We start from the raw sequence: 14,386 nt of genomic DNA on the forward strand, positions 1-14,386 counted from the left end.
GTGGAGCTTATTTTACTTTTTTCTTCTCTTGAGGGATATGTGATTATCGCAAAATTACTCAATAAGGCTCCCTACACACTGCATGCGATTCCGATTTTTAATCGTTTTTTTTTTACATCCGATTCTGATTTTAATCGTTGCTGCGTTTTTTTCCTCCATTTTTCTGTTAATTGCATTCAGGGAAAATCTGAATTCCAAATCGGAATCAGAAACGGAACCGGAATCGCAAAACGGATTTGCAGTGTGCAGGGAGTCTTAGCGTGGTTAAAAATCACTGTACACTCCCGTGATTCAGAGAGATCGCGATCAGCTCTTTATTAAGCACTGTACCACGATCGCTCCAGAATCGCGGCAAAATGCTGCAGGTAACACGGTTTGCGATTGGCGCTAATCGACCGCGATCGGTGAGATCACTGCCATTGGGTTAGAATGGCACTGGCGATTTAAAAAGCACTAGCACTTCGGCAATTAGCAGGAATCGCCCGCTACTCGCCGTAGTGAGAACACGCCCTCACAGTCATATGTCTGAAAGCATCGACCTGGTTTTACAGCCTGACAATCTTTTCGAACATTCAAAAAAGTGTTTAAAGGTGGCCATACACTGGTTGATTTGCCATCAGATCGACCAACAGATAGATCCCTCTCTGATCGAATCTGATCAGAGAGGGATCGTATGGCTGTCTTTACTGCAAACAGATTGTGAATCGATTTCAGCATGGTCTCCGCTGTCTCTTCTCCGGTCTGGGCTCCTCCAGCTTCACTTTACTTCCTGCCGGGGGAAATTTAAACAGTAGAGGGCGCTCTACTGTTTAAACTTCCTGCCGGGACAGGAAGAAGTGAAGCCTGCTGGACTCGGAGACAGAGCAGCGGTGACCAGGGGACTCGCGCCGGCGGAACAGGTAATGTATTGCGTCGGGCATTCGAACACCTCTATCGACGCACTCCCGACCCGCCGGTGATCGAGCGAAATCTTCCGCACGGACAGGAACGACGGGAATCGACGGGAACGATCGATTTCGGATGGAAATCGATCGTTCGGTCAGCGTTTGCGCGACGATTTCACAGCCGATTCGATCACAGTGATCGAATAGGCTGTGTATTGGTGGGAAAATTGGTAAGTGTATGGGCCCCTTAATAGGGAGGCAGATTGCTTGACTGACAGATCCAAAGATAAAAGGCATCATAAGGAACAATAGACTCTGCCTGGGAGACAGTGGTTATAGTAATAAGACACCCTGAGGAACAATAGGCTCAGTCTGGGAGACTTTGAATATCTAATGCTTGGCATACACGGTAAGTTTGTTTCCTTATCAATCGAGTCGCTGATGGCTCGATTGATAATATCCGACAGGTCCGATGACCCGCCGGTTAAATTCCACGCGGGCAGACGATAGCTGGGAATCGAGCGGCTGATAAGGCATGCCCGCGGGGACGAGCTGGAATCGATCCGCGCGCATAAACTTACCGTGTATGCCCAGCATTAGTTGGCACAGCAGGAGACATAAAAATTCCTTCTGAAGGCACATATAATCTCAGACCTAGATAGAAAAGAGAGGATTTATAAAGAAGCGGAAAATACAATTCTCCAGTAAGTGCCTTTATTTTTTCAGCGACACATTTATAAGAGTGACGATCATCTTAAAGAGAACCCGAGGTGTGTTTAAAGAATGTTATCTGCATACAGAGGCTGGATCTGCCTATACAGCCCAGCCTCTGTTGCTATCCCAAACCCCACTAAGGTCCCCCTGCACTCTGCAATCCCTCATAAATCACAGCCATGCTGTGAGGCTGTGTTTACATCTGTAGTGTCAGTCTCAGCTGCTCCCCCGCCTCCTGCATAGCTCCGGTCCCTGCCCCCATCCCTTCCCTCCAATCAGCAGGGAGGGAAGGGATGCAGGCGGGGACTGCAGTTCTGCAGGAGGCGGGGAGAGCAGCAGACTGACACTATAGAGATAAACACAGCCAGCTCTGACAAGCTGTTTGTCAGCAGCGTGGCTGTGATTTATGAGGGATTGCAGAGTGCAGGGGGACCTTAGGGGGGTTTGGGATAGCAACAGAGGCTGGGCTGTATAGGCAGATCCAGCCTCTGTATGCAGATAATATTCTTCAAACCCACCTCGGGTTCTCTTTAACCTCCCTGGCGTTCTATTAAAATCGCCAGGGAGGCTGCGGGAGGGTTTTTTTTAAATTAAAAACTGAAAGTTGGCTGCATGAAAGCCCACTAGAGGGCGCTCCGGATGGCGATCAAAAGTAACAAGGAAGGCCGCAATGAGCGGCCTTCCTTGTTTCGCTTTCCTCGTCGCCATGGCGACGAGCAGAGTGACGTCATGGACGTCAGCCGACGTCCTGACGTCTGCCGCCTCCGATCCAGCCCTTAGTGCTGGCCAGAACTGTTTGTTCCGGCTGCGCTGGGCTCGGGCGGCTGGGGGGACCCTCTTTCGCCGCTGCACACGGCGGATCGCCGCTGCACGCGGCGGATCGCCGCGCTGCGGCGGTGATCAGGTAGCACACGCGGCTGGCAAAGTGCCGGCTGCGTGTGCTGCTTTTTATTTCATAGAAATCGGCCCAGCGGGGCCTGAGAAATCCTCCTGCGCAGGTTACCCCGAGCTCGGGATAACCGGCAAGAAGGTTAAAGGATCAAAACTTTATATTATCATTATTTAGTATTTATATAACGCCAACATCTTCCGCAGCGCTGTGCAGTGTATTGTCACTTACCTGTCCCTCAGAGGGGCTCACAATCTAAACCCTACCATAGTTCTATGTCTATGTATGTATCCTGTAGTGTATATCTAATGCTGGGAATACACAATGAGATTTTTCAGTCGATTTGCTGTCCGATCTTATTTCCAATCGATTCCCTAATCTTTTCTCATCGATTTCCATTCACTTCTATGAGAAATTGATCAGAAAAACAGTCGAAAATAAGATCGGACATGTCGGAAATTATCTATCGAACCATCTGCTGAAAAAATGTATGGTGTATTCCCAGCATAAGGCCAATTTTAGGGGGAAGCCAATTAACTTATCTGTATGTTTTTTGGGATGTGGGAGGAAACCAGAGTGCCCGGAGGAAACCCACACAGACACTGGCGAACATACAAACTCCGTGCAGATTGTGCTCTGGCTGGTATTCAAACTAGGGTCCCAGCGCTGCAAGGCCAGATTGCTATCCGCTATGCCACCGTGCTGCACTATTATACAGAATCACCCGCTATCTATAGATTGCCAAGCAGCAACAAAACTTTTTAAAAAGTGGACTAAGTTTTTAATGATAATGGCTGAGACATTTTAGAAGTAAGTTTTAAAGGATACCCGAAGTGACATGTGACACGATGAGATAGACATGTGTTTGTACAGTGCCAAGCACACAAATAACTAGGCTGTGTTCCTTTTTTTCTTTCTCTGCCTGAAAGAGTTAAATATCAGGTATGTAAGTAGCTGACTCAGTCCTGACTCAGACAGGAAGTGACTACAGTGTGACCCTCACTGATAAGAAATTCCCCTTTTTTATCTCTCAGAAGCCATTTACTGCTAGGAAAGTGTTTTATAGTTGGAATTTCTTATCAGTGAGGGTCACACTGTAGTCACTTCCTGTCTGAGTCAGGACTGAGTCAGCCACTTACATACCTGATATTTAACTCTTTCAGACAGAGAAAAAAAAAAAAAAAGGAACACAGCATAGTTATTTGTGTGCTAGGCACTGTACATACACATGTCTATCTCATCATGTCACATGTCACCTCGGGAATCCTTTAATGAGGCACTATGGGGATATATAGTAGAATGCAGTCATGTGTTCAGGCTACCCACCTTTCCAGTGATTATCCGAGATTCAGTATCAAACACTTAATATATCTATATATTGCCGTATAATGGCATGTAGCCCCGCCCTCCCAGTAGTGTTTAGCCTAGGCTGTTTAGCTATGCTGAATTCTCCCCATCAACCCTGCGCGTTCTGGGAGACCAGGTATATTTTGTACTGGCTTCAGAATTCTCAGGAACCAAACATAAATAATTTATAAATTAATATTGTTAATAAAGAGACACAATTTTAGTCATTGTTATTTTCACTACAGTCCCTCTTTAATCTGTTGCCATGGTTTTGTGTCTGCAGATCTCTCGTTACAAGGGAGCCTCCCAATGCCTGTGCAGCCAATCTACTCACCTGGCAACAACAAGGTCCTCGACTACCTGGAGAACGAAATTAAGAACCTTAACACAGGCCAGCCGACGGCCCTGCCCCCTCACCACAGTGGCGCTAGCCACCACCCCAGCATGTTGTCCTCTCTGGGGGATGTTGGCGTCCGGGAAGTTGAACGCAGGGTCATCCAGCTTCCTCCAATCGTTGAACACATCGTCACCTCTCACCGGGGCAGCAATAACTCCGCCCAGCACCGCCGGCACAACTCGTGGGAAGCTCTGGACAGTGACCGAGAGAGGAGGAGAACCAGAAGCCCGGAGGACCTCTACCCCACCGACAGCGACTGGAGCGACCGGCAGAGGAATGACCGCTCCCGCGGCTACAGGAGAGACCCACCGGCTGACGCCCGGACAAGGAGAGACGTCTCTCCTCCTCGCAGATACGTCCGCGACGAGGAATACGGGTATGATGACCAGCGTGGGCGTTCCAACCACAGCTCGGATCACAGAAGGTCTCCGGACAGATCGAGGCGGGGTGGAAGTCCCGATCGCTTCTCAAGGAGGAGGAGGAGCCATTCTCCACCGCACAGACGGAACTCCTGGAGCTCGGACGATGACAGTCAGTACACCCGGGGCAGGAGGGAGAGGCAACCGCAGTCCTACGAGTGGCCGGAGAAGCCTCCCAGCTACAAATCTATCGAAGTCACTGCAGGAAAGAGTAAGAACCAGCGGGCGGCTGGGAGACAGTCGGTGAGTTTACTGGAAAATATCCTTAACCTGCCTGGCGTTCTATTAAGATCGCCAGGCTGGCGACCGGACGTTTTTTTTTAATAAAAAAAAACTATTTCATGCAGCCAACTAAAAGTTGGCTGCATGAAATCCCACTAGAGGGCGCTCCTAATCTGTATTTCTGATCGCCTCTGGTGATCAGAAGTAACGGCCCTTCTTGTTTTGCTTTCCTCGTCGCCATGGCGACGAGTGGAGTGACGTCATGGACGTCAGCCGACGTCCTGACGTCAGCCGCCTCCGATCCAGCCCTTAGCGCTGGCCGGAACGGTTTGGTCCGGCTGCGCTGGGCTCGGGCGGCTGGGGGGACCCTCTTTCGCCGCTGCACGCGGCGCATCGCCGCTTCACGTGGCGCATCGCCGCGCTGCGGCGATCGATCAGGTAGCACACGCGGCTGGCAAAGTGCCGGCTGCGTGTGCTCCTTTTTATTTGGAGTAAATCGGCCCAGCAGGGCCTGAGCGACACCCTCCGGCGTCTCTGGACGCTCAGGAGGTTAAAGGATAAGTTCAGTACAGTACTCTTCTTCTAACTGCATGTTGGCTCCTTCCCCACCCCATCCCGCTACCTTACCTCATGATAGGCTGTCTTGGTCAGCTGGGAGGCGTGTCTTCTGCTAACAGAGCAATTATTCTCCCCCATTCTTGTATCAGGTTAACTGTGTGTGTTCAGGCAGCTGTTCGTTGATGAGGGGCTATGTCAGTGATGGCTAGCCTTGGCACTCCAGCTGTGACAAAACTACAAATCCCATCATGCCTCTGCCTCCCCGAGTTATGCTTAGAGCTGTCAGAGTATTGCAATGCCTCATGGGATTTGTTGTTCCACCACAGCTGAAGTGCCAAGGTTAGCCATCACTGGTATATGTTCTGGCCCACCTGGCCGCTGAGATTAAAGATGCCCATTTTCATTCTGCGCAAATGAAAGTTTTGCATTTTCGATCGGAATTGGAAAAATGGAACTTTGAATTCTACGGAAATCAGATTTACGGCAACTGCGTAATTTTAGCCCAATCATAGAACTGGACCAATCGGCGAATGCAATTTTTCAGCAAAAATCGGATCACCGTGGTAATTTTAAATCAATCACAAGATTCCAATATTCTTATTTTCTTTTTTTTTTCATTATTTGCATTCTCTGATGCAAAAAAATGACAAAATACGCCTCGGAAATTGGAAAATCGGAAATTGGCATTGTCGGAAATCAGATTTTCTGACCATCGCTTAGTGAGATCCTAATAATTCTGAGTTGATGCAAATTTTGAGCTAAATTTCTGAAGGGATGTAAAAATAAAAATATTGGGTGTAATATTTGCATCACTTCGGAATTATTATTAATCATTGACCAACCGTATTTTTCACATATGTTGGTTATTGGTTAGGTTGGTAAATGGCCAGAGAAGCCATTGTTAATACCCGAGGTGACGTGACATGAGATAGATATGGGTATGTACAGTGCCTAGCACACAAATACCTATGCTGTGTTTTTTCTGTGCCTTTTTTTTTTCTTTCTCTGCCTGAAAGAGTTAAACATCAGGGATGTAAGTGGCAGTTCCTGTCTGTATCAGGACCGGGTCAGACTACAGTGTGACCCTCACTGATAACAAATTACAACTATAAAATACTTTCCTAGCAGTTTATGTCTTCTAAGAGCAGGAATAAGATAGTCAATAGTTCATAGATTTTAGCTCTGGCATACATCAATGAATGTGTTATTGAGCAAAAACAATAAAACAATAAAACAGGAAAAACTTAAAAAGTAGATTTAAATATAAAATTAAACTCTGGAATATCTTTAAAAAAAAGTCATTTTTAGGAGGAGGAGGGTAGATACAATTCATTAGTTTCGTCTCCGGTGTCCTTTAAAGTGGTCTGAAACTCCAACATAACATTCAATAAAAATGTGTTTGACTACTTTGTATTACTCATACAGTTATCATATTTGCTGTTGTGCATAAGTAATATTGTCTGTTTACAAATGACAAGTTTCCAAAGTGTAGTTTATCTTGCCCTAATAGCTCATAATAGTCATTGCATTTTATTCAAACTGCTTTTTATTATATATTAACATATTTTAATGAGCTATTCTGAGCTGAATGTGTGTCTGAAGCACAGATAGTTCCCTTTAACCACTTCCCAACTGAGGGGTTTTACCCCTTGACCACCAGAGCAATTACCTCTCAGCGCTCCTTCCATTCATTCGTCTATAACTTTATCATTACTTATCACAATGAAATGAACTATATCTTGTTTTTTCCGCCACCAATTAGGCTTTCTTTAGGTGGGACATTATGCCAAGAATTATTTTATTCTAAATGTGTTTTAATGGGAAAATAGGAAAAAAATGTGGGAAAAAAATTATTTTTCAGTTTTCGGCCTTTATAGTTTTTAAATAATGCATGCTACTGTAATTAAAACCCATGAAATGTATTTGCCCTTTTGTCCCGGTTATAAAACCGTTTAATTTATGTCCCTATCACAATGTTTGGCGCAAAATATTTTAATTGGAAATAAAGGTGCATTTTTTTCAGTTTTGCGTCTATCCCTAATTACAAGCCCGTAGTGTATAAAGTAACAGTGTTATACCCTCTTGACATAAATATTTAAAAAGTTCAGTCCCTAAGGTAACTATTTATGTATTTTTTTTCATTGTAAATTTTTTTATTTTTTTTTAATTACAAAAAAATAATAATTGGGGAGTGTGGGAGGTAAGGAGTTAATTTTTTGTGTAACACTAATTTATTTCTATGTAAAAAATGCTTTAGGGTGTAATTTACTATTTGGCCACAAGATGGCAACAGTAACTTTTTGTTTAATACAACCTGCAAGCGTCCTTCCGGACGCTTGCAGGAAGTACTAGGAGGCTGAGAGTTTTTTTTTTTTCTCACAATGATCGCGCTGCTTATCGGATAAGCAGCGGATCATTGCGGGGCTTAGATCAACGAACGGGAATGGATTTTCCCGTTCATTGAACTCCGGGCGAGCGGCCGGCGGCGTAATTTACCGGCGGGAGTGCGCGCTAGAGCGAGCGGGAGCGCGGGCAGCGGCGGGAGCGCGGAAAGTACGGATTTCTCTGTCCCTGGGGGTTAAAGGATGGAATACGGGACGGAGAAATTCGTACGCGTGGGGGTAAAGTGGTTAACTTGTTACACTGTGTTTACATACATTGTAACAACATTGGAATGTAAACAAATATACTGTTATCTCTAGTTTGGATGCGGATTTCAAGCTGAATAGCAGGACAAAGTGCTTTGTTTAACCATTTCAGTGATGTTCTACTAAAAAGATTTCTGGGATAGTAGCTTTCAAGCTGTGAGGAATCTTTTAGAGCAAAGTAGAAATGCCGGCTTTCAGACCACTTTAAAGGTGAACAAAGTGCTCCAAAGGATACCTCAGCAGAGGGAATCCTCTACAGCAGGGATGTCAAACAGGTCCTTAGAGGGCCAAGGTCCTCACACATTTTTGACACAGCTGAAATGAATTGATGGGTCTGAATCAGGAAAGGTGCGGTCCAGGTCCATCGGGTAGAACACATTCCTCTCTTTCTCAGTCCATGCTAAACACTGGCATGGATCTGGCCCTCCAGGCCTGGAGTTCCACACCTGTGCTTTAGATAATCCAAAGGTTTCCCCTGATCTCCTGGCCTCCGCCGATCCAGTGCTGGGACTCACCGAACCTCTGCGATAAGGGCTTGTTGAAGAGTGGCCGCCCCTCTGTCCATGAATGAGCACAGACGCAGGACCCCTCGTTTCTGCGCACTACCACAGACCAGATTGGGCTTTTTGTGCCCAGCAACTCTGTGTTACTGCAAGGTGTCGTGCGACTGCGCTCGTTCACAAGTGGGAGTTCACAAACGTCTGTTCGGTCTTGAGGAGGATGTGGGATGTCTACTGAGGGAAGTATCTGACTTTTGCTTTTTTTTTTAATTTTTTATGACAGGTTTACTGTAATGCTTTTGAGTTAAAGGATACCGGAAGTGACATGTGACATGATGAGATAGATGGGTATGTACAGTGCCTAGCACACAAATAACTAGGCTGTGTTCCTTTTTTTCTTTCTCTGCCTGAAAGAGTTAAATATCAGGTATGTAAGTGGCTGACTCAGTCCTGACAGGAAGTGACTACAGTGTGACCCTCACTGATAAGAAATTCCAACTATAAAACACTTTCCTAGCAGAAAATGGCTTCTGAGAGCAAGAAAGAGATAAAAAGGGGAATTTCTTATCAATGAGGGTCACACTGTAGTCACTTCCTGCCACTTACATACCTGATATTTAACGCTTTCAGGCAGAGAAAGGAAAAAAAGGAACACAGCATAGTTATTTGTGTGCTAGGCACTGTACATACACATGTCTATCTCATCATGCCACATGTCACTTCGGGTATCCTTTAAATGGGAAGGGCAGCTAGTTAAGAGTGGGTTAAAGGGCTCCCGAGGCAAACAGCATTATGTATTTATACTTCCAACCCCTAGAAGTCATTTGGGTCCCTTGGCGCAGCTCCGATCCCCCTCGGGGTCCCGCTGGCCGTCCTGGAAGGATCGGGACTCCTGGTGGATCAGCACTTCTGCGGATGCACCCTCTTATGTGTAACTGGGGGCTTAACACAGTGCAGACTGAGCCTGTGGGGAGGGGGCATTAAGCGATAAATGTCAACTGAAGTGAGAGGTATGTGGACGCTGCCGTATTTATTACCTTTTAAGCAATACCAGTTGCCTGGCAGCCCCGCTGATCCTCTGCCTCTAATACTTTTAGCTATTTGCTCTGAATAAGCATGCAGCGGATCAGGCGTTTCTGGCATTGTTGTCAGATCTGACATGGTTAGCTGCATGCTTGCTTCTGGTGTTATTCAGACACTACTACAGCCAAATAGATCAGCAGGGCTGCCAGGCAATTGGTATTGTTTAACCTCCCTGGCGTTCTATTAAGATCGCCAGGGAGGCTGCGGGAGGGTTTTTTTTTTATAAAAAAAAAACTATTTCATGCAGCCAACTGAAAGTTGGCTGCATGAAAGCCCACTAGAGGGCGCTCCGGAGGCGTTCTTTCGATCGCCTCCGGCGCCCAGAATAAACAAGGAAGGCTGCAATGAGCGGCGGCGATCAGGCAGCACACGCGGCTGGCAAAGTGCCGGCTGCGTGTGCTGCTTTTTATTTCATAAAAATCGGCCCAGCAGGGCCTGAGCGGCGACCTCCGGCGGTAATGGACGGATATACTCGTCCATACCGTCAAGGAGGTTAAAGAGTAACTGTCGGGCATAAAATCAAAAATCAATTATTTATTTGTGTCTGGTAAACCAGTTATAAGAATGCTAACCAGGCAATCCAAAAGTTAAAATCATTCCCCAGTTTACCTGACTCTTATTTGGTACACACAACATTTGGTACACAAAAAGGAAGTTGCAGGGCATGCTGGGTTGTCCTCCTTTGCTTCCCCTCAGACTTAACTAATGCAGCCTGATTGGCTGAAGACTCTTTCCCTCATGTTTTCCCCTCCCACACCTCTGTTCCTCTCTGATTGGCCAGTATTTCTCATGCTGAGACAATGCACTTTCTATAGTGAAGGGTGGGCAATGCATACACAATCAGGCAGAGGAGAGTAAGGGAGGAAATGACCTCAGGATTGGCTTCAAAATAGCCACAGCTAAAATGGAAAATGCTAAGAAGCATTTTCCCTTATATATGTGTTTTTTTTCTGAGATAGTATGGCTGACAGCTCCTCTTTAAAAGTAAATAAATATGGCAGCCTCCATATTCATGTGTCCTTTATGACCAGTTGACTAGTTTGTGTCTAGAAAGAAGCTGATGTAATGGCCCATACTCACGGGCAGCATTTGTGGCCTGTCGCCAGCACACGTGAGCGTGTGGGCGACAGCTCCTTGCCAGGTCCCTCCGCGTACACACGCGGAAGAGGGACCAGCGGCGCGACGGAAGCTGTCGCCGACGTTCCTCCTCCCCCCGCCAGAAGCTCCGTATACCTCAATGGAGGTTGCTGTCGCTAGTCCGCGTACTCACGCGGACTAGCGACAGTTGCGGCGGAGTTGTGGCGGCGACTGTCGCCAGGCGATTGAGCAGTTCAATCGCCTGGCGGCATCAGCGACGGACGACAGTTCGGGGTGCGCGCGCGTTCAACGGCACATACTCACGGGCGACCTGTCGCCGCAACACGCGCACGCCGCGTGTTGCGGCGACAATTGTAGCCCGTGAGTATGGGCCATTAGGCTAGGCTTGTGTGACCCTGTTGCAGATTTTAAGCCTGGTTTTTATTTGACCCGCCCTCTCGTTTGTGTTTCAGGACCGAGCCAGCTCCAGAAGCGGGAGAAGTATGGTGATTTAGTAACCCATCAAGTGACAAGGACATTCCAAGAGAAAATGGTTCAAGGAACAGACCTGACACTCCCCCACGGCTCACCCTCCAATGGGGGAACATGAGTGCCGAATCTGAGCCAAAAATAAGCTCCTTCCCTTCTTTCCAGGGCGCAGGGAACCAGCTGGGACCACCAAACCTGTATTAAGGCTTGTTTAACCTAGCGAATTATAATGAGCCAAGTGCACTTACCTATAGTAACCAATCAGAATCCAGCTGATCACTCACCGCTGTGTCTTAAAGTGTACGGACGGTGCCCAAGGTTTTATATACGTCTGATATGGCACTATACAGCTCACATTTGCAGAAATAATGCCTAGATGCCTTTTGTAGACCCATAAAGCTGTCATGTGGCTTGGGTGCCTGTTTTCAAAACTCCACTCATCAGCTCTATGGACATTGCCTTGATTATCTCTCTAGACTTGGGAGACGCTGGTTTTAACCCTATAGCAGCCAATTTATTTAGAGTCTTGCAAGTGCTCCAGACCAATTTTTTTTTATTTATTTGTTACATTTTCCTGCTTCTAATTAGTACTCCTGTGATTTGTATTTATGGCCACTTGTCACTAGGGGGCAGTGTGAGACAATAACAGAGGACTTCTGCATTCAGTTTCTATATGTTCTGCTAGCAGAGGGAGATCAAAGCATTCCAAGAATTTACAGCACGACGAGTTCTGTGGACTGAGATCAGAAGCAGAGCACTCCTCTCAAACGAGACAACTCTATTGAAGTTGCTAATGGTTAATTTCACCTATGCCACCACTTAGTGCATTTCACGGTGGGCGAAGGGAGTTAAGGTGCATACACACATCAGACTATAGTCTTTGGAAAATGAAAGATCACAGACCAATCTTACCACCCTTCATGTAGTATGAGAGCCATACCTACACAGTCTATTCTATGGAGCTGAACTCCCCATCAGATAGAAATCTTTGCAAGATGCTGCACACACAGATGCTGTACAGACACAAAAGATCAGTATCTGCAAAAGATCTGTTCCTGCCAAAAATCCATTCCTGCAAATTGCAATGATAGTCTATGAGATCTGCAGATCCTCATACACACATGATTTAACTGACATTCATCTGCAGATCAGATCCACCAGGATGGATTTTCAGATCTGCAGATGATTGCTTGATCTGCAGATGAATGTCAGTTAAATCATGTGTGTATGATGATCTGCAGATCTCATAGACTATCATTGCAATTTGCAGGAATGGATTTTTGGCAGGAACAGATCTTTTGCAGATACTGATCTTTTGTGTCTGTACAACATCTGTGTGTGCAGCATCTTGCAAATATATTTATCTGATGGGGAGTGCAGCTCCATAGAAAAGACTGTGTAGGTATGGCTCTCATACTACATGGAAGGGTGGTAAGATTGGTCTGTGATCCTTCATTTTCCAAAGACTATGGTCTGATGTGTGTATGAGCCTTTACAACCAGCTCTTGCTGGAGTGAGACTTTTTTCGTGAAATCTGATTGGTCACTGCAGATTACACATATCCGCAGCTAACCAGTAGATTTGGGGTAAAACTGTAGCAGGGAAACCGTAAACCAATTGTATGGAATTGCAGCCAAACAGATTCCAGATGTCATTTTTTGTGTAGATGATACTCATCTGATTGGTTGGCCAGGCCGGCACCCCTTTTCCTTTGATTTCTCCCAGCAGTGCCTTTTATGATAAACTGGAGCAATAAAACACTATTCATTCTACAACCAGTATGTGCCTTACAAATGGGGCCCTTGTAATTCTCGGACCCTAGGCAGATGCCTTGGGTACCCAGTAATTGGTTGGACGGCAGGTGCCTACAGTCACACTTTGCACAGAGTGTCAGCCAACCCCGAAAGGGAAATAACTGGGGAATCTCATTCCAGCTACTTATTTCTTGTACCTTTGTAAGTCCCAGTTCTGAAATGTTTTTTTAACTGGATGAATTTTTAGGTATATATTTTTTTATTAAGTGCATGTAAAATTGTATGATAGAATGTTTTTGTTTTTTTTGCAGTTTACAGCAAACCTAAAGCAAAAAACAAACAAACATTAACTTATGATGTAATGAATTGTATAGAATATTAGTAGCAGAGAAAAGTCTCATTTTTATTTTCCGTTATATAGCTATTTTTTATAACATTGCATCATTCTGTCATATTTGCAGTTTAGAAACACACTCTGTATTTTAAGCTATAAATCAAAGCAGAAATAATGATCCTTTGAACTTTCCTGCAGCCTTATCCCAAGCTGTCTCTCACCGATTTTTGGCTATTTTAGTGCTTCTGAAAACAGGACTGTATTTGACCCAAATTGGGTCTAATAGCTCAGAGAAGCTCTTTTGCATAGATAACAAGTCCATTTTTTAACTCTTCCTGTACTGTAAAACAATGAGACTTTTTTCTTTGCTACTAATGTTCTGTTTTTTTTCTTAGCTGCACTACACACACAGTTCATTACCTCATAAGTTTATTTTTACTTCAGGTTTGTTGAAACCGTGACCAAGAATTGAACTTCATCCCAATCAGTAGCTGATACCGCCTTTCCCATGAGAAATCTATTCCTTTTCTTAAACGGATCATCAGGGGGCGCTGTATGGCTGATATTGTGGTGAAACCCCTCCCACAGTGTGATGTCAGGACCATGATCCTGACAGTTTCCAGTCTGTGAACCTCGTTGCATTGTGGGAAATAGCTGTTTACAGCTGTTTCCAATTGCCAAAAAAAAGCAAGCAGCATCTCCTTCGACTGACATCACCTGCCAGCAGTAAAAATGTCACCATGTGATGTCAGAATATAAATAAGGGAGAGGAAAGCTTTTACAATGGACAAACACTGACTAAATCATTTATACATAATTATTGTAAGAATGAAGCACTTTATTACATTATTTTCACTAGAGTTCCTCTTTAAAGCAGTGGAATATTTGGTGCAGCAGTTCACGGGTGCTGCGCTCATTGCTGCAGATGTCCGGGTTGCAGGTTCACCGGGGGGTGAGCAGTAAAGATGGTCAGTGAGATACAAATCGTTCCAAATTGCATGCATATTGAACCAGTCAACATCAGCAGTGAGGCGTAAGTCAACAGCAGACTGGACATGCTCTCTACTACAG

At 45.4% G+C, this 14,386-nt stretch overlaps 1 protein-coding gene across 1 annotated transcript in view; it reads left to right on the top strand.

Annotated features, from left to right (window-relative positions):
• The window catches only part of ILDR1 (immunoglobulin like domain containing receptor 1), an 86,167-nt gene extending 74,061 nt beyond the window's left edge, over nt 1-12,106 (top strand). The window contains exons 7-8 of the mRNA XM_068266226.1: nt 4,118-4,893; nt 11,212-12,106. Coding sequence (XP_068122327.1) covers nt 4,118-4,893; nt 11,212-11,253 — 818 coding nt within the window. The 3' untranslated portion in view covers nt 11,254-12,106. The remainder of the gene's footprint in view (nt 1-4,117; nt 4,894-11,211) is intronic.
• Nucleotides 12,107-14,386: the final 2,280 nt, after the last annotated feature.

The sequence above is a fragment of the Hyperolius riggenbachi genome, chromosome 2 (genome assembly GCF_040937935.1).
Source record: "Hyperolius riggenbachi isolate aHypRig1 chromosome 2, aHypRig1.pri, whole genome shotgun sequence".
Classification (NCBI taxonomy): domain Eukaryota; kingdom Metazoa; phylum Chordata; class Amphibia; order Anura; family Hyperoliidae; genus Hyperolius; species Hyperolius riggenbachi.